Here is an 18,992-nt window from a genome sequence, read left to right as displayed (position 1 = left end):
GCTGAATCAGCATAACCTCTGATCCCTGGGATATTGCTCTTTGTTTAATAAAGAAATGTATACAAAAAAAAAAGAATCATCATTTCAAAAACACTGAGAGTTTCTGCTAAACTAGTAGCATATATTCACTCCCACACTCTCATACTGTATTTTCTTATATAATAGTTACAGATGGTTGAATGGCCTCAGCAATATGCTTGCAGTAATAAATGTCTCTTTTATATATATTCATAATCATTCAGTGGTGATTGTAATAGAAGCAGTGTAATACAGTGTTGTGGTCCACTTGTTTGGGGCTATTATCTCAATCCCTGCATAAGACATTAAACCACAACTTGATAAAGCACACAGCAATAAGAACAGCATGCCTACATTTTTTGCCATTGGCATCAAAACAGTGTTTTGCAGTCAATCACACATGCTACACAGCTGGTGTAGACTGGCTCACAGTGTAATGATTTTGGTTACTTTCTATACAAGATGCCAAAAAAGTGATCAAACCCCTAACCTTCTGTTATCAGCACCGAGTCCAATTAGCTGAGCGACACTGTGTCATACTGATAAATTCTCTGTGCCATTCCCATCTGTAAATGCTTAGAGAAAGCATTTTGTTGCGCTATTTATTCCTTATCTTAATTAGTTAAATTCTCTGGGTATTTTCAGAAATAGGAGTACACAGGTGCTTTCACCTCAAAGAGAAATTTGGGGAAACTGTTTTTTAGCCAAATTAGCTGCATGAATCTAATTATGTCGACCTGTTCATCACTTTGATCCAAAGGGGAAATAGGTCATCAAGTATTTAATGAATTACCATGAAATTTTGCAGAAAAAACACATCCTCACAATGCCAATAATATGGCTGAAGAACAATTTGCTGCATGTGCCCAACTAAACATTTGGCCAAAAGAAAAAATCATTATTCATATTAAAAGTTACAAGATTCTTAAATTAACTTTAGGGAATGATGTACAAGAGCTTAAAGGATAGAAGAAAGCAGCCATGACAGGTACAGACCCTCAACAATCTGTCAACTGACACCAGACTGGTTATTATAAAGTCAGTCATCTGCACTTGTTCAGCCACTGGCATTATATACGGTCTGGCCAGCACTCACTCTCAAGTTTAGACAGCTTCTCAGTGAAGCTCTTCCTCATTCATTCATTCTGATATTCTTCCTCCCCTCTGCTCCTCTCATTCTCCTGCACCCCATTGCTCTTCTGTGATGATTTAATACCAGCCGTTTGTTCTTCGTCTTTCTTTTTATCCCCCCTCTGACTCCTTCCTGTATTCCCACCCCCCTCTCTGCCTGATGAAGTCAAAGTGCAGCTTGGGTATAAACAGCTACTGCAGGCCATCCATTGTGTTCTCATTACACAGGACCGCAGGGGAAACTGTCTTAACCAATTTCACAACTATCCTTCCTTAACCTCCTTTCTCCCTCTTAGATACATCAGGGTCAAGTAAGCAATTAAGGAGCCAATTGTCTAAACAGGATGCCAGTTGAACTGAAGAAACAAAAATGATGCAGCAGCAAGCATGGGCAGTTTCCTGTTAACCATCAAAGACCAACATGAACGCCCTCTAATTGTTTTGCACTGGCAAACCTCCCAAGTGTAACTTGTGCAATGGTAGTATTAACTAATTTTATTACAATAATTAATCAGCTCACTGGAACTAATGCTGAAATATGCATTATTGTGTGACAGCACAATATTTTAGCTGCCTAATACATCACATGATGACAAGAGGACAAAACAAACAAAGACATATGTACTACAGAGCTGTCATTAGGCTCAACTCTGAATTGATTAACCTTTCCCAACAGATACAACCACTAAAGAAGACCTGCCACAGTAATTAAAAGCATAATTCTCACTTAATATTGAGTTAATAAAAGTATTAATTTTCTGGCAGTCTGTATAAAATGACAGTCTTGCCAATATTCACAAACAAAATTACTTTCATTAATTCCAATGGGTTGCGTAGAAACAGTGGCTAATTTACAGCACCTGGATTAAAAAGAAGGATTTGTCTTCACTGTGATGGACTGGTGACCTGTCCAGGGTGTACCCCTGCCTTCCACCCGAAAGAGAGCTTGGATAGGCTCCAGCAGATCCCTGTGACCCTGGTTAAGGAATAAGCGGGTATAGAAAATAGATGGATGGATGGATTTGTCTTCAAATTTGGTCCTAGTTGCACAAAAAACTCTGCTCGTGCTCTGATCTGTCCTCCCACAGAAATGCTTGGAGCTGTGGCTTAAGAAATGTTCAGTAAGTAAGTCTTAATTAAGATGATGTGGTTAGAGTAATACAGCGTGGGCATGCTGTAGCTAACAAACACAATTTAAGATAAAACTGATTAGACATTTACCTGGGAAAATTATAGCAGCGTAATTGAGTGTAATCAGATGTTTTGTTGCCGTGCTGTACAGCTATGGATCTCCACTGTGGTTGAGGGACGATGCTCCATTTAATCACAAACGGTTCTACTGCAGCCACTTTTAACTCAAATACAGACAGCATCTCATTTCGAAAACATCCATCACCCACGTGTCTTGTTCTCAGTAAAAACCAGAATGAACATCCCCTTACCGGATGTTGTGGGACTTGCGTTTGATCTCGTTCCAGCAGAGGTTCATGTCTCCTGTTTGGTGTGGGCCACCTCCTCTTAATCTCCTGCACTCAGTCCTCTCCTCCTGCCCCTCACCATCCACTGTGGACTGGCACGGCACACAGCGGCATCTCGGCCACAAGGGCCGACCCGCAGCTGAACATAGAAGAGACAGAGCCCATGTGAATATTACAATTGCTATGTTTTTATTATTATTTTTTAAGTTCATTAAAGTAACATTTTAAATGCCTGTTTGCTGCATCCTGTGTATTTAACTCTGATTAGATTAAAAGCAGAATACTCTAATATGGCAAGGAGTGTCCAAACATTTGCACACAACTATTATTGTGCAGGTTTATAAGTTACAAGAAGGTAAAACAACAAAACCGAAAATCAGTGAAGAATGGTACTAAACTAATCCAGATTTGTGCATTTTGAAAAAAAAAATTAAAAAAAAAAACTCCTTATACATATTTCTACTAAATTTTAAAAAAACACTGATCGAACACAAAACTCTCACATGACATTCACTAATATTTTAAGTTTAGCAGCTCACAACCTGAATCATAAAATGGGGAACAGCGAAACACATTAATCCTTAATATAAAAAATTAATCTAGTGAAGACTATTTCTGGACTAAAATTTATAGATTGTCAAGAGCAGAACCTCTAACCCATCTGCCATGAAGTGACTGAGCATTAAATAAATCACAACTAGTAAAAGAATAAATCAGCCGCTACCTCGTTAATATAACCCCTTGTTAAAGACAGCACGGTGCACATGCACTCTGCAGTCAGGCTCAAAATATGAAGTTCCACACAGAACAAAAAAAAAGATCTAGTCAACAAACGCGAGCCAAATTGAATAACTTTGTCCTGTGGGTAAGCTGGAAAACCTGTATCACGAGACACCAGCAGTTTTATCCTATTATTCCATTCCATTAAACGCAGGGAGGCAAACACAGACAAAAAGTCTCTTTTTTCACAGACTTTCAGAGTGAGGGGGCATGTGAGGCTAGACTTGAAGAGGCACAATCCCCTTGATGTAGCTCAGAGGAAAAATATCAAGGAGGCAGCTCATGCACACAAACACACAAGAACTATGAATCGCACACACACATACACACATTATAGTAACTTGTAGTAAGGGCAGGAGATGCTATTGCAGGTTCACAGGTCATGATAAATCTGGTGTTTGGTCATTGGGCTGTCAGAGTCCTTTCTGTTCATTTCATAACCTTTAACTTAGCAGCAGCTGGGCCTCTCAGCTAACACCCTTAGCCTTACAACATACACTCACACAAACAAACACACACACACACACACACACACACCCTCACACACACACACACACACCATAACCAGGAGCTCCCCTTGTGTTTGGTCAGAAGACTCTTAACTAATTGTTTTTTTTAAACTGGTTGGTCTTATTGTGCATTAGGGCACAACCTCAAACCAAAGCCATTAATCTCGTGCAGCACACAAACACATAGAAATTGCACTCATACAGATACACAGCTATCAAAACACTTTGGTAGAGCACATTTTAAGATGTAAATTACTCATACTTTACTAAACCTACTTGACTCTTCTCAAGGACTCTATTGAAGAATGTTAGGAACCAAAAAATTCCCAGGGTGCAGTGCAATTTTCTTGTTTTATTAATGTAGTTGTGTTTTCGGGGACTTCATGGACAGAATGACTTAAATTAATCAGGTGCAGCTGTCCCACCACAGTAATGATCAGTCTAAACTGGTTCTACAGAGACAGAAATGTTTTTTTCCTATCAAATCAAGTCAAGTTCTTTTGTTTGTCATTTTAACCACGAATACAGCCCAAAGTAAAGTAAAACAACGTTCCCCCAGGAACCATGGTCCTACATAAAACAATACAAAAATACATAATAAAATATCCCAAGAGCCCCAGTTAACATAGTGTTGACATATGAACAATAGGTAATTTAGGTATTAATTCTATGGTTACATTTACAGGAAACTGCTATTTTATAAGCAATTAATCATTTTTTTAGTCTTGTAAGAAAATAAGACAAAAAATTCACTGGTTCAAATTTCCACATTATGAAGTTTGTCTGATTTTTTGATTTATGTCATTTGAAATATTTTAATCAATATGACATCTGAAGACATCACCTTGGTGTCAGAGAAACTGGGAAGGACATTTTTCAATATTTTCTGCTATTTTATAGCCTAAATTATCAATCAATCACTGCTTCCTTACTCAAATTGAGGTTGTCTTAAACAAACTGATCCCATACTGAAATAATAAGAAAAAACTTTTGTTGCGGTGTCAACATTTGAATCAACAACTCCCCAGTGAGAGCGACAGAGGAAAAGACTTGCAGCACACTTCTCCATCTCTTTATTTTTACTCCTCCATGCACATATTCATTCTTCTTTCTATCGTTCCAGCTTGTTCCGCAGACAATCCCACATTATATTGGCTAGATGAGGTTTTATTTTTTTCTATTTCACATGAATCATCACCAACTAGTTCCCACTCCTGTCTCCTGTTATCGCTCCGCTTCCTCCCCTCCCTTTTCTCCCTCAGACAGCTCCCTTTAGTGTAGGTGAGTCTTGTATGAATCAGCAGTACCCTGCACATCTCTCCCACTCTCTCCTGCTCTTTCCCTCCACTGGTAATCAGAGGGCACATGCAACTCTGCATACTGTTAGCACTTCCGAGTCCTCACTTGAGCTCAAATACCTAAAAATAATAACATTAAAAGCTTTCCATACTGTGTGCAGATTTGATGCACTTTGCTGCTACAGAATATATTTGAGAAATAGGAAGAGGATTCTGACCATGAATCATAAAAACAATGAACACATGGACACACGGAAGTGAATGTAAATGAAGCAACAGAACCCATACATGACACAGTGAAGCTGAGGAGCACAGTGGCAGCATGACTGTTTGTTTGCTTTGGAAAGCTGCCTCTTCAAGATGCGAAATGAAATTGAACAATGACAACTATCAACCACACCACGGCTGGCTAACACCAAGAGAATAACATGTGGATGAAAGATAGCTCTAAGAGAGGTTTGTTTCTAGAGTGAAGAGGGAACCGAGTGACAGACAGCCCTGTCTGCAACCTCAAATCTCTTTTTCTCCCTCTTCACCTATTTTTTTATATAGCTACTATTAGGGTCTACATAAAGACATAAACTCATACATCATTGCACCTGAAAGAATGTATTTATAAACTTGTTTAAATATTAAAAAATTTGTTCTTGTTCTTGCTGCAAAATACATTAGAAGCCACCACAAAAAGGAAAAGATGTCTACAAAAATTATGTCATGTAAATCCCTGTATTATCTCTCATAGGCACACAGGCTGCATCATCCAGACATGTATCACCCCACAGTGCAGGACATTAGGTGGGTCTGTCTCCCGCTTTAAGCTTCAAAAACATGAGTCAAACTATAAACATGCATTATTTACGGCCTTTATCAGATGTGGCGTTGCTCAGTCAAGCGTACGTACTTCATGTTTTTCAAAGATGCTGAAAAACCAGCAGAGATTTCACTGACATGCCACAAAGTGACACAGATAATATTCATCTTGCTGCTATGGCTACGGCTCTCACCTCCATGTATTCATGACTGTTTCCTGCAGAAATCATAGCTTAACACATTAAAAATTGCCCAATTATGTGAACTGCACAGGCAGATTATCCACCTCTAGTCTTTTTTCTGCTTTTTTTTTTCTGGCTACTCGAGTCAAGGCAACCTGGAAGGACATTTTTTAGACAATATGAGAATTTCAAATCAAAGGAGTTGAAGGTGATTAAAGATAACACACAAAGGTTTGCAGGATATCACAGCAAAAGAGAAAAGACAGTTCAACTGTGTAGATAAAGCATCACAGGATCAAAGCCACTGTGCCGCTACACCTTGTCTACACATTGATATTAATCTAAAGAAATTAAGACTGTAGCTGAGATATCCCTAAGAAGCAATAAAATAGCAAGGATTTGCTCCCATTACTGTTAAGCTGCAGGTAAATGCAATTTTCTTGAATGCTATGCCTACCTTAACATTAAAAGGCTCGCTGTGCCTTTGTAACTCCAGTCTCAGACTCAGGTTGTTAAACCTGTCACTAAGGGTAACTGAGAGTTGACATTACTTACCCTGTCTGTTGGTTGGCTTGGTACAGAATGCAGTGATAACGTGGGCATGCAGACAGGGATAAAAGAGACAAACAGGGAGAGAGATGGAGGTAGGGAGGGTGAGGAGGAGAAGATAGACACAGGCACTGAGAGATGGATGACCTAATAAGCAGAGACTTCTCTCTTGGTCAAAGACTTCTCTGTCCTTGTACATTCCTGCTCACACCTACATGGCACCCCACTCGACACAACCAACGGGATGAAAAGGCCATCTGCCTGACGTCCTTCGACCCACACACAATCCGATATGCAAAAAAAAAAAAAACCTGCACTACTGGTTCTATGAACAATCTTGAAAAAATTTTAAATTAAATAAATTATGTTCCCACAAGTTTCCATTCCTACATTACATTCTGGAAGTACGCACAGTTAATAATAAGGAGACCAATAGTCACGGCACAGTGCCAGTACTAGATAATATGTAGTATGAAAACAGCAAGGCTGGATTAAATAAGATAAGATAAGATAGAGGTTTTTTTTTTTCCTTAGTGTTATTCCTAAAGTTTCTGATAGTAGTTTCCTTTGTTTGGATTCCTAACCACTCTAGCAGCACTGAATTAGGGACAGTAATGTCAAACTGTTTTTCAGACACTAAGGTCCAGACTGAAATATCTCAAGAACTATTGGATGGATTCTCATAAAATTTTCATACTGACAGTCATAGTGCCCATAGGATGAATCGTAAAAGCCTCTCCTGATGACTTCCCCTCTAGCGCCATCATGAAGTTCAATTTTATGGTTTTGAGTGAAATATATGCACAAATATTGTCGTGAAATTTTGTACAGACATTCATGGTCTATCAGGATAAACAGTAGTCGCTCTTTCCTGCTTAACATCAGCAGTGAAGCATTGTCACTGTTAGCATTTTAGCATACTGATATTACCATTCAGCTTAGCAGTGTAGCATTATCACAAAGTCACACAAAAACATTGCATTTTCAATGAATTTCCAACATACAGCTTTGTAAGAGAGCACCTTCAGGTACAAAAGAGAGATACTGACTTAAAAGATTACATTCTTCTTCAAACACGTTTGATATTTTAATGCCTGATATGAAAAAGTTTTTTTCAAATTATAGATTATCTAGTACCAGGTATGAAAATGTAATTTTTGAAAGTTATCCATTCACAGTGATGAATTGTTCACAGACTTTTTTAGCTTTAAAGCAAAGGACTGTCTGCTTGTGACACTGTCTCACAGGTCATTGCCTTCATTGTATCACCTGAAGGGTTTCCAGAGGCTTAAAAAGGTGGACATAAGTATTGTGTTCAATATTTTATGAGAAAAAGACAAAATTTTCTATCTTAATGCTTAATGCTTAATTTTTTCTGTTCTGTGATATCCCCCCACTCCACACCCAGATTTATTTGTAGAACCCTTCAGGAGGGTCAAGCCCTGAGTTGAAAATGTTGTAAAGGAGGAAACGTTTTAGAGATGCAGACACGCATTCATGACTACAGTTGTGAAACATGTACTTATCTTGTACTTTCTTATTCTCCCAAACAATAAACTCATGAAGGTGAGGGTCTGGGCAAAGAGGTGTATATGGTTTTCTTCTAGGGCATTTTGCTCCCAGAGATTAAGGATTCATAATAAAATACACATTAGGTGTCACAGATGGAGTGATTTTAGTGAAATGGAACTAATTCTATACTGTAATTGTGAACACATCCTTCTGTCAGCAGGCTAAAGCCAACAACGATTTGTAATGTCGTTACACCCACAATTACAACACTTAATAGAAGTGATAAAGCCATCGAGCACTGTCTAAAAGAAGTGGTGAGCAAGCACCAACATGGACACTCAGATCTCAGTGGCTGGTCATCGCTGAATGTGTCAAACACTGATTTAACTTTGACAAAATTAATGCCAACTATGATTCAGAGCATCAGCGTCCAGGACACTTGCTAGTAAGCGAATACAAGCTGGTGCAAGTGTACTTGTCCACTTCTGTGAATGCATGTGTTTATGGATGAATGTTGCATGTGTGTGTCCTGGCTTGTTTCAGTAGCAAGCTCTTGGCTTTGCTGCTTATGGAGGTTAGCAGAGATTGGACCACTGCCTCCCTGCTGCTCTGTCCCGCTGTCCTACAGCCCCTCAACAGCCACCACTTAGATGAGAAAGGGTAAAACACGCACACACGTGCACATACGTACACATGTATACACACACACACACACACACACTGGCTGGCTCTCAGTCCCTTTTTGCTGCTGATGCAGGATGAGTGAGCTGAGCTTCCTCTCACAGCTGCAACCGTCACAGACTGCTGGAGAAACTGGAGGAGCTCCAGTGACGCACACATATTCGCATAGGCACTCTTGAATATCTTCTGTTAAATAGTAGGCATGCAAAGAGACACACACATACTGTCAGACAAAAAACACACACACTGCCAACTACATGTCTATACCCTCCACACCCCTGCTGGGCACAGGCACCTGTCAAACTGTTACTATTCCCTCCTGAATCATCGCTGTACTTCCTAAGCTTGACTCCTTTTGTCTGCAGACATGTGGCACAGTGATGGGAGGCACCTAACAGAAGAGCAAGAGCAAAGAAAGACTTTCACTTCCCCTCCTCCTGCCATCTCCCATCTCCCCCTGATACTCTCATCACGACTGCACATTGTCATGCTCAGAGTGTTTTGCCCTCCAACCAGATATTTCATTACCCTTTGTACTTTATTATCTTTTCCACGACAAATAATTTTCCCCTGGAGCAAACATGCCATCCACACATTTATATATACATGGCAATACTGCCTTCCTTGACTCAAAAAGACAGCCTTGATGCAAGAAATAAGGGCTCAGCTGACATTAACATCATTGCTCACTGCATCATTGGAAGTGGAAGTAGGGAAGTATTATATATAAGACATTCCTTGTGTTGATTCTAGTGTCAGGTGAGTAATTGTTATGATTTTCATTCAACTGTATAATGAGTGGAGGCTTCTAGAGCAGCAGTGAACTGACGTCAACTGGCTGTCTAAGGATGTTCTGTGATCATTTCTGTGCATGCGTGTGTGTGTGTTTAGGCATGGTAGTCTGAGTGTGTCTTCACTGTGTTGCCCATTAGCTCCCAGAGGTGTCGGAGTCTTACCCTACAGTGGGAACCTGCACTGGAAAAATCTATTTCATCTAAATTATTGTTTTTGTTGTTGTTTATTATTGTGTTGTATCACTTAATAAAGTGTTTTGTTAATCAAGCATAGAAATCAGCAACTGCAGTAAAACAACTTCAAACACCAACAAGCTATAAAAACTAATAAAGTTGATTTGGCAACCACATTAACAATCAAATCTCTATTTACATCCAGCAATGGAGCAACATAAACATTTATTTGGAGTTGTGTTTTTAGTAACCTGATCATTCCAAAATTCACTCTCATTTTAGCTCATTTTGGTTTCCCGCCAGTTCCTGAGGTAAGTACGTGGCTCTTCAGCAGCTAAGTGCTCCACTATGTCCTGCAGCTAGTCACCACATTGTCTGTGTCTTCTTGGGGCTTGGCAAGAAGGTTACTAAGGATTTATCAAAGGTTTCTGCTGAAAATAACTGGAACCCTTTGGAAACAATGCTATGAGGCTAGTTTAAGTGAACTGTAAAGCCATAAAACCAAAACAACCAGTTGAAAGGTCATATATAGCTAGAGCTGAAGGAAACTGCAGAGGTGGGGGATAATAATTCGCTGTTGACACTTTTTATTTTTGATTTAGACTAACCAGGAGATTTTGCTCCAAATGGTATTACCTTAACATATTCAAAAACGACTTCTCCCAAAACTGGTTGATTTGTTTTGGAAACAGACTCAAATACAGACAGACAGGTTTATACACCTTCTGGGACTCCATAGTGAACAGAAATAATTTGATAACTTAGAGTTATTTTTGTTGTGTGCCTGGTGTGGTATCTGCCTCAAACAGCTACCCCCCACCCACAGGCAAATGTCCACTTTACTTTCTTGATGCCACTGGCAGACAGCATCCTAATGAGCTTATTGTGGAAACGTTCCATTTTTATTTCATACAGTCACTGTGCCCTTCCCAGCGGTTTAATTTTTTTTAATTTTTATTTTCAAAAGACCTAATTTTACTGCTGTGTAGTCTTAACAATAGCTGAAATACCTAAATACCATATGCAATCTGATATACAGTACAGCTTATCTAAGCATATGGCCTTTCAGTCTGTATGACTAATGACTAATGAACAGAGTTTTAGATTTAAGAAACTGTTTCTAATCTTGAATCTATTTCAAGGCAGTAAATGACAGATGAGACATTTCATCTTTCATCATAACTTCTTTCAAAAATCCAGTCCCTGTGCTATAAAATGGCTCCTGAAAATGACACGCAGATATGAATCAAAGGTACAAATTAAAAACAGAGGACCTCAGGGCTTGAAGTTTCCAGTCAAGGAATCAAAAAATGAACTCAGCTCATTTTAGGGATGTTAAAGCTCATTGCTTAAGCACAAGCAAAAATGGTGATTAACCTAACAAATTGGAAGACTTTTCTTGGGTGGATGACTTTGAGCGTACCTTTGGCATACTTGAGTGAGCAGCCTAAAAAAAAATACATGGGGTGAAAAAGCAGAGGAACAGCACTGGGACTCAGCAGCCAGAGGTAAAATAGAAGCTGAAGCTTTTACAAATGATAAAATTGTGATATCCAGTCCAATATAACCAAAAATTAACTGCCCTAAACAATCTCATTTCATGCCATAATTTCTAAAAGAAGAGAGAAAGTATCTTTGGGATAGTTGCAGTCTTCTTTGGTCTATAGCTGTCTCATATATAAGATGTATGACAAGGTAACTGGCAAAGAATTAGAGGACAAAAGTGCACCTAAAAAGGATTTAATACATATCAGTTTTGTCTTAATCAGATTAGTTTTTCACTCTTTCATAATTATATCTTAAGGCATTTTAGGGATTTGCCTTTTAATCTCAAAGGGGTTCATATTGTGCCCCCACTCCGAGCTAAATGACTTGGAGTTTCAGAGAAAGATTCAATAAATTAAGACAGTCCTTGTGGTGAAAATGGATTTTCTGACAAGTGCATCTGCTGTGTTTAGACTCAATGAAAGAAAATTAACACAAAGAAATGCACATACATCTTACAATGTGTAAGTAATGCTGATTAAAAGTGAAGACTGTCGTTGCTTAATAACATGCAGTGATGGGTAGAGAAGGAACGCCTGTTTCAGAAAAGAGGTAATTTAGCAAACCCCAACTGAGAACCCAGCTAATTAAGATGACTTTCTTCCATTGCAAAGAACACAAGCTGAAATATTCTGTTGGGGGAACATGCAGACATTGAGTCAGCTGAAGTTTAAAACAAAAAGATAATACTTTCCCTCCTGATAGTTAAAATCCTATACGCTAACTAAATCAGTCTTCTGGTTTATCTCACACTATTTTTTAGTGCTTCAAAAAAAGACACTTGCATCATAATGAAATGTATAGTTCCTAATCAGTTCTACCTTTCTCATGGTCACAAATCATTACTGGTGTCACATTTAGGATGGCGACACAGAAAAAAGATTATGCATAGAGAAAGCACATTAACTACATCTACCTCAATGAGTTCTGTCATATCTGGACTACCTCGGAGGTTTGAATACCCTGGTGCAAACACAGAGATTTCATCCTTTGGGCTGAATGAATAAAGTTATGCCTAAGATACTTTGTTGTGAAACAAACAGGATCAGTGCAAAACATTCTTCAACAGCAGATACAAGTTATTTGGTTTAGTGATGACATGGCAGCTATCAACAACATCAATCGGCCTTGTGGGAACAATAGTGCACGTGTGACACAGCTGACATGTCCTTGAACTGAAGGTGTGCATTTCTAGGTTTAAAATGAAAACTGCTTAAGTTCAGTGTTGGCTTAATGAAAGTAGCAAAATAAAAATTAAACCATTAAAATGAAAAGAAAAATGTAAAGAGGTTATATAATAGTATATTTTTACTGTTACTTTTACTGTACTATAATTCCAAAACATTTTCAGCAAGCACATCCAGTATTTGTAATTTCCTTGTTTGATTTATCCCCTTTTTTGCTGACATTTTGCTTTCTGAAGTCATTGAACAATCCTAGTATTAGGCCTATTAATAGAGTTTGTCTTATCTTATAGGCACAGCCCCACGGCCTAAAAGGTCAGGAGGCCCCTAGACTAGAGAATTATGTAGAGGTGGTTAACCTTTCATTGGGAAGTCAATCAATTGACTAGAAAACAATTAAAAGCCACAAAAACAAAAAATATATGCAAAGCTTTACATTTCTGTGCCCTGAGACCTATTGTCTTATACGCCATCCATTAGTAGAGTCTTAGACATAGTCTGCAACAAAAACAACAACAAATCTGATCATAGAACTTCTCCAACTGTAAGACAGCCAACCAAATTCACATTTCAAATCCATCTGATGGTCTGACAGTGTTGTGACACTGCTCACACTGAAGGTTTTATGACAACCAATGTAAACACTCTAAGCAGCTATGGCTAACTCCAAATTTCTTGTGTCTATGTTTTTCCTCACAAATTACTTCCTGTTGTACTTCCTATATTAGGACCTAATGCTAATCTATCACTGGTGAGCTTTTCATTTTTCTTCTTGGTACTGAAAGACTTTGCTACGTAGGTACAGTTTAATCCAATGTCCTTGTTACTGGACAAAATATTTTTACAACAGAAAATAACATGATTTTCTTTTGTTATCTGATCCTTTTCTGATTTGTAACCACTATGATAATAATGTTGGTTTAATAGTGCTTACTTAGGTTCTCAACTGCTTCTAACTCCAAGGTCTAAAAACTTTAGTGGAAGTGTGTGTAGCTGACTGCATTGCTGTGCACCTACACCAACAGAACTGTGAGAGCAGAAGACTGATTGACAGACTGATATAAATGTGGGACATGCTGCAAAACGTATAATTTAAAGTGAGAACTGTATACAGTATACACAGTGTATATAAAAATATTGCTCAAAATGCTCCACAGAGAGGTTTTAGTGTCTAAAGCTGAATAAGGTATAATTACTGAATATTCACAGCAACTGTGCACAGAGTGCCAGCATGTGCTAATGATGAATGTCTGCAGTAATAAAGGCAGCAGACAGCACAAATCAACAGGGAAAAAGCTTTAATGGATTCAACACTCCACCAAGGCTCATTCGAAAGCATGAATCTCATTATAACAGCAAGAAAAAGGCTTTTGACAAGGTATAGTGTGACATTTGGCTCTCTGCTCAACTGTCCACACTCAGTGGCCTGTCAACCTTGTCACTTCCTATTTGCTGAGGGAGCCATTGAGATTCCAATAGACAGAAAGCTGGTTGACAGCTTGGTGTCCATTAAAAAGGTGACAACGAATTCCACAAAATATCTGCAGCCTACAGTATGAGTTGCAGCTACAGCATAAATCAGATTCTGACTGAGAAAGAGCAGCTCTGAGCAGCAGTGCACTTTCCAAAAAAAAAAAAGGAAGATGCAAAACACACAGGAGACACACAAATTTAACAAATATTACAACAGAAATAGAAAATGCAACATTGATGCTTTGTGTCACAAAACACTGGGACATAAACTCTGCCGCTGACTAACTATGTAATTGGAGCAGGCATAAATCCAGTGTGAAAGCAGCTGTTTGCGCAAACAGGGTCATATCTGTTTTCATCTCACTGAACACAAATACATTCATATAAAAAATACGTTTTGAAAATCATTTACATGCGTCAAAACAGGGCAGACTAAAGGGAGAACACTGGGATGAAACGGGACACAGAGTCAGCACCAGTGGCAGAGCACAGTGCTACACCTTAGAAAATGAATGTTTCAGTTCCTCAAAGCCTAACCTAAATAGCGAGTCAGAATAAAATAAAATCAATGCCTAGACACTGTATGGTGCTGATTAGTTGTAAGTAGATGGGAGGTAAGAGAAAGGAAAAGGAGAGAATAATTTGTTTCCATTAGATAAATCCAGGGTGGATTTCAATGCACTAATGAAGAGCTAATGATGGAGGAGAGTTTTAAAATATTCAGGTAGCACTCATCTGTGATGAAACTGAGACCTGCATTAACATACCCTTACTTCTTTTTACCCTTCTTTATTCCCTTTATTCAAGGTCTAGTCATATGGACTCCTTTTGATTATTTCAGAGATTTCACCCAAAGGAGAATAAATCCTGTTTAAGACCCACACCACATTTGCCGTTGATCATTACACGTGGGACAGGATTGCGAATCTGGCTGGGAAAAAAAAAGCTGAGTAGGCCTGACAAACGCATTTCCAAACAAACTGTCCTTTCAGCGAAGGACAGTAGGCTGTGAGCTGGATGGAAAGAACGGACCTGGCATTTAAGGCTCCTCAATCTACTGTTGAAATAAAGTGAACTGTGAATGAATAATTTCTCATGAACAGGTTTGATACATAACGGCATGTTCTCACAAGCCTTGTGATAATGGCCAAGGATGATAAAGCTGTGAAGGGTGTTAAATGATAAACAACTAACAATTTCAGCTACAGTCTAGGCAGAATAAATGCTCCAACAGGTGTCAGAATGGTAGAGACTAAAAATATTCTGTAATGGAGCACTTCACCAATCCTAAATGTGAGCCACCTGTCATTAAATTATAGTAAATTAAGATGCTTTTGAGTTTTTTTTATCATACACTGAGGGACATTCAATCTCACTAATGAACAGAACAGATTACAGCCCAATTCTTTCTGTCCAGTAAGTTTTAACGAATAGTATTTGCTCTGTGCTGCGGAGTAAAAACAATATGTGAGGCTATATCATGACATGACAACAATATGACAGAGAGAGGTGAAAGAATTATTCAGAACTGACACTGACCTCGTGCCCTTTGTTGCAAGTCATTCCTCCTCACTCTCCTACAGTATTATTTCATTTCAGTATCATTTCAGGATATTCCATCCAGTAACATCAAGATATTTCAAAGTGGTGGTTTCAGACTGTTGACCCATAGAGCCACACTGGTGGATAAAAACAGTACTTAGATAATTGTACCTCATTTCTTGATGCCTGTTTGGATGCATGACTCCTCATGTTTAAAGTGGAAATAAGCATATAATACATTAAAATGGAGAATCATTTTAGTTTTTAGTGAGTTCACTGTATCCTGAGACAGTCCAGATGGCCCAAGAAAGTGTAAGGTGCCACCTTCAATCTATAGCTCCCACTCATCTATACCACACAAGTGACAGGGACACATTTGATCTGCAGCCTGACAGTGAAGAACCAATCACTTGTCAAAACGTCTGTATACGTTTGCTCTCCTTCTCTGAGTAGCACATTTTACCTTCTCAGCACCAACGCATGGTGAAATCAGAACACACACAGAGAGCATTGGGGTTGACACTGACAAGATCTCATGAAATAATTATGGTCCGATTCCCAGCCAAACCTAGACAGAGAATTAAGGACATGGCATCCTCCACGGTACTGCAGTTTCTTATTTATCAACTCTGACGTCTTATATAATATACAATGTTCCAAGCAGATTCTGGTAGGAGATCTGGTCTGGGGTTTGATCAAGGTTTTTCATATGAAAATGCAAGTTCTGTTTGATTTCTGGTGTTTGAAGTTTGAAGCTGGTAATGTTTCTGAAGGTGTTGCTGAGGGAGGAGGAATAAAAGGTGATGACTTTGATTTGTGGCTCTTAAAATGCAAAAACCACAGCTGCTGCCCCCAGAATACATATATATATATCTTTCATTTAAAAACTAAGCTGTATGTGACTACAACACTGTGATCCCACCACAGTTTCTCTACTAATACCTAAAGGAGACCTGTAATCAGTGGACAAATACATATTTTTCACTTGTCAGATTATGTCCTAAATCCAATGTTCTCCCACCTTTTCAGCTTAATTTGAGTCTTATAAATATTTAAAGTGTGACACACACTACACCCACAAATGAATAGCACTAAGCTCAGTGGGCTTTTGTGTTACAGAGAGGATGTAGCCCCAGCAGAAAGCAAGTCCTTAATCAAGTGTCTAACCTGACTGAGTCATAAACTACCATGATAGGCCTCCCCCTTAGGCATCTTGCTGCATGGGTAAACAATGCCATCATTCTGTCATGATCTTCAATTACGATATTACCACATGCATGTGATTAACATTTGTATTCAGGCCCAGGACAATATTTCATCTTAATTAAATAAACACTGAGCGATACCTCTATGAAGAATGCTGTCATTTTTGTTTCTGAAAAGGGCCTTAACAGGATTGAATGGAAGGGATTTTCAAAAGCAGGAAACAGGACACGCAAGGTATTTGTAGAGCACAAAAATAGCAAACCCCCATCAAAGCAAGTCCTCCCCTATCTCAGAAAAACCGAGCCAGTGGCCACACTTTAGATGTGAGCATTGTCCACAGTGGCACATCTAGCTTTTATAGGCCAGGCATCAGTGATGAGGACGGGATGAAGAGAGACCTGGTACATGGTGACACTTTTTTAAAGCTTAGCCTGTGGGAGACAGGTATGAGCCATGGAGCCATGAGAGAGAGAAATGTACTGTGACTATTGCCTTGGAAACAATAATGAATTTAATTAAACCTTTTGAGGAACAGAAAGAGAAAATGTGTTACCTAAATGTTCTTTTTGGTTAAATGATTATGAAAGTAAAGTTGTTGATATTATTAACAAAGAAATACAGTGAAGGATATAGTGAGCTTGTAAGCAATGAGATGTTAGATGATAGGATCAAAACTTTAATGCTACAACAGCTTCATGCCTGTAGCCAGCCAACATATGCCCTCTCTAGTGAGAAAACATGGGCGCAAAGGAATGAAATGGAGTCGGGGGGGGGGGGACACTTTGAAGATCAGAGTCCTGCTATGCAGTCTGGTGTCTGGTTCGCCATCAACAACCCTCATGCTCTCTTTTCCCAGTCACCTGTGGGACTTTCTGTTTTCTTCTCCCTTGTTACCTCCTGATCTTTTACTCAATCCCAGAGAAGGTGGGCGATGTTATGTTGTTTATTCCCATTAGCCTTGAGTTGTTGCAAACTCCAGTACCTGACACCCGCATACCAGAGAAAAAAATAACAACTAGAAGAGAGACAAAGAGTGACAGGGAAAATGTTGTGATGAGGGACCCAGGGAGAATCAATGTGAAAGGGGAGAGGAAAACAACGAGGAACCTGTCAATGAGAGATGGGGATCTGAGCGGGAAAAAGCTTAGCAGTAATCAACAAGGCCGAGTCCCGATGGAGCATGCACATTCTGTGAAGAAACAAATCAACATTTCCAGGAAAACGACTCACTTAGACAATGACTTTTTAAAAGATGGTGAATAGAGGAGGAAAAGGGAGAGTGTAGGAGAAAACAAGATGAAATGAGAAAAAGGGCAACCAGGACACAACATGTGCAATATTTCATTAGTGAAACTCGCTGTTGCACTCTCACTGCTATGAGAGACACAGGAGCTATTTCTGAACTCACCACAAACCTTGCACTGGTGACAGGAAGATTGCCAGTATGCTCAGCTGTATGTCACACCCGCCAGTGCTTCCTTGCTACTACCATGGCACCCCACGTTAGGGCTGTGTTCAACGTCACACTGTTATACTGAGAGCTATCAGTCGCGTTTATAAAAACGCATTGTCATCATAGCCCATGGCACCTTTCTCCACTCAGCCTCAGATTTTCTCTCTCTGTTATTTTTGCATGTTTCATTTAATTTTTCAAACCCAGTAACACCTGCTCTCTGGGTACAGCTCACTCTGCTTTATGCATTAAGATATGGTCACATTTGCCTTCACGTTTAGACATTTTGACCAGCATGTACAATACCATGGCCATGAAACTGCAATGATTAAATGTAGAGGAGCCAAGTTTTGTGTTATTAATTAAACCTTTGCTTTTCCTGCTATGACAACTTAAAAGTGTTGGCATGAAAAATGTTTGTAGCCCCATTTTTAGCACTGAAATAACTGGTGGATCAGTTTAGGTAAGAATAAAAATAAACAGAGCAATTATAGTCTCGGCACCGTCCATATGCCTTTTCAGGGAAGATATTTTGACACTTCTTTGCTTCATTTTAAGGGTCTGGATGTTGTGTAAAGCTCTTGTTAATATTGCTAATAGCACCTATGCTTTTCTAACCATAACAAAGTCAAGACGTCTGCTAAGGCTGCTATAATGACTTTCAAACATTGTG

At 39.0% G+C, this 18,992-nt stretch overlaps 1 protein-coding gene across 3 annotated transcripts in view; it reads right to left on the bottom strand.

Moving 5' to 3' along the window:
• Window positions 1-18,992, bottom strand: part of drp2 (dystrophin related protein 2) — an 87,093-nt gene that overhangs the window by 59,334 nt on the left and 8,767 nt on the right. The window contains exons 1-3 of one of the 3 annotated variants that reach the window (XM_026331149.1): window positions 6,762-6,847; window positions 2,592-2,766; window positions 2,010-2,125 (exon numbers count right to left, since the gene is read on the bottom strand). Coding sequence is in view for 2 of the 3 variants with exons in the window: in XM_026331147.1 (XP_026186932.1) it covers window positions 2,592-2,638 (47 nt within the window). In the remaining variant the exon portion in view is untranslated. Of the gene's footprint in view, window positions 1-2,009; window positions 2,126-2,591; window positions 2,767-6,761; window positions 6,848-18,992 lie in introns of those variants that run through there. The other 2 variants (XM_026331147.1, XM_026331148.1) reach the window with 2 other exon arrangements.

The sequence above is a fragment of the Mastacembelus armatus genome, chromosome 10 (assembly GCF_900324485.2).
Source record: "Mastacembelus armatus chromosome 10, fMasArm1.2, whole genome shotgun sequence".
In the NCBI taxonomy this organism is placed as follows: domain Eukaryota; kingdom Metazoa; phylum Chordata; class Actinopteri; order Synbranchiformes; family Mastacembelidae; genus Mastacembelus; species Mastacembelus armatus.
This window is presented reverse-complemented; position numbering and strand designations above follow the sequence as displayed.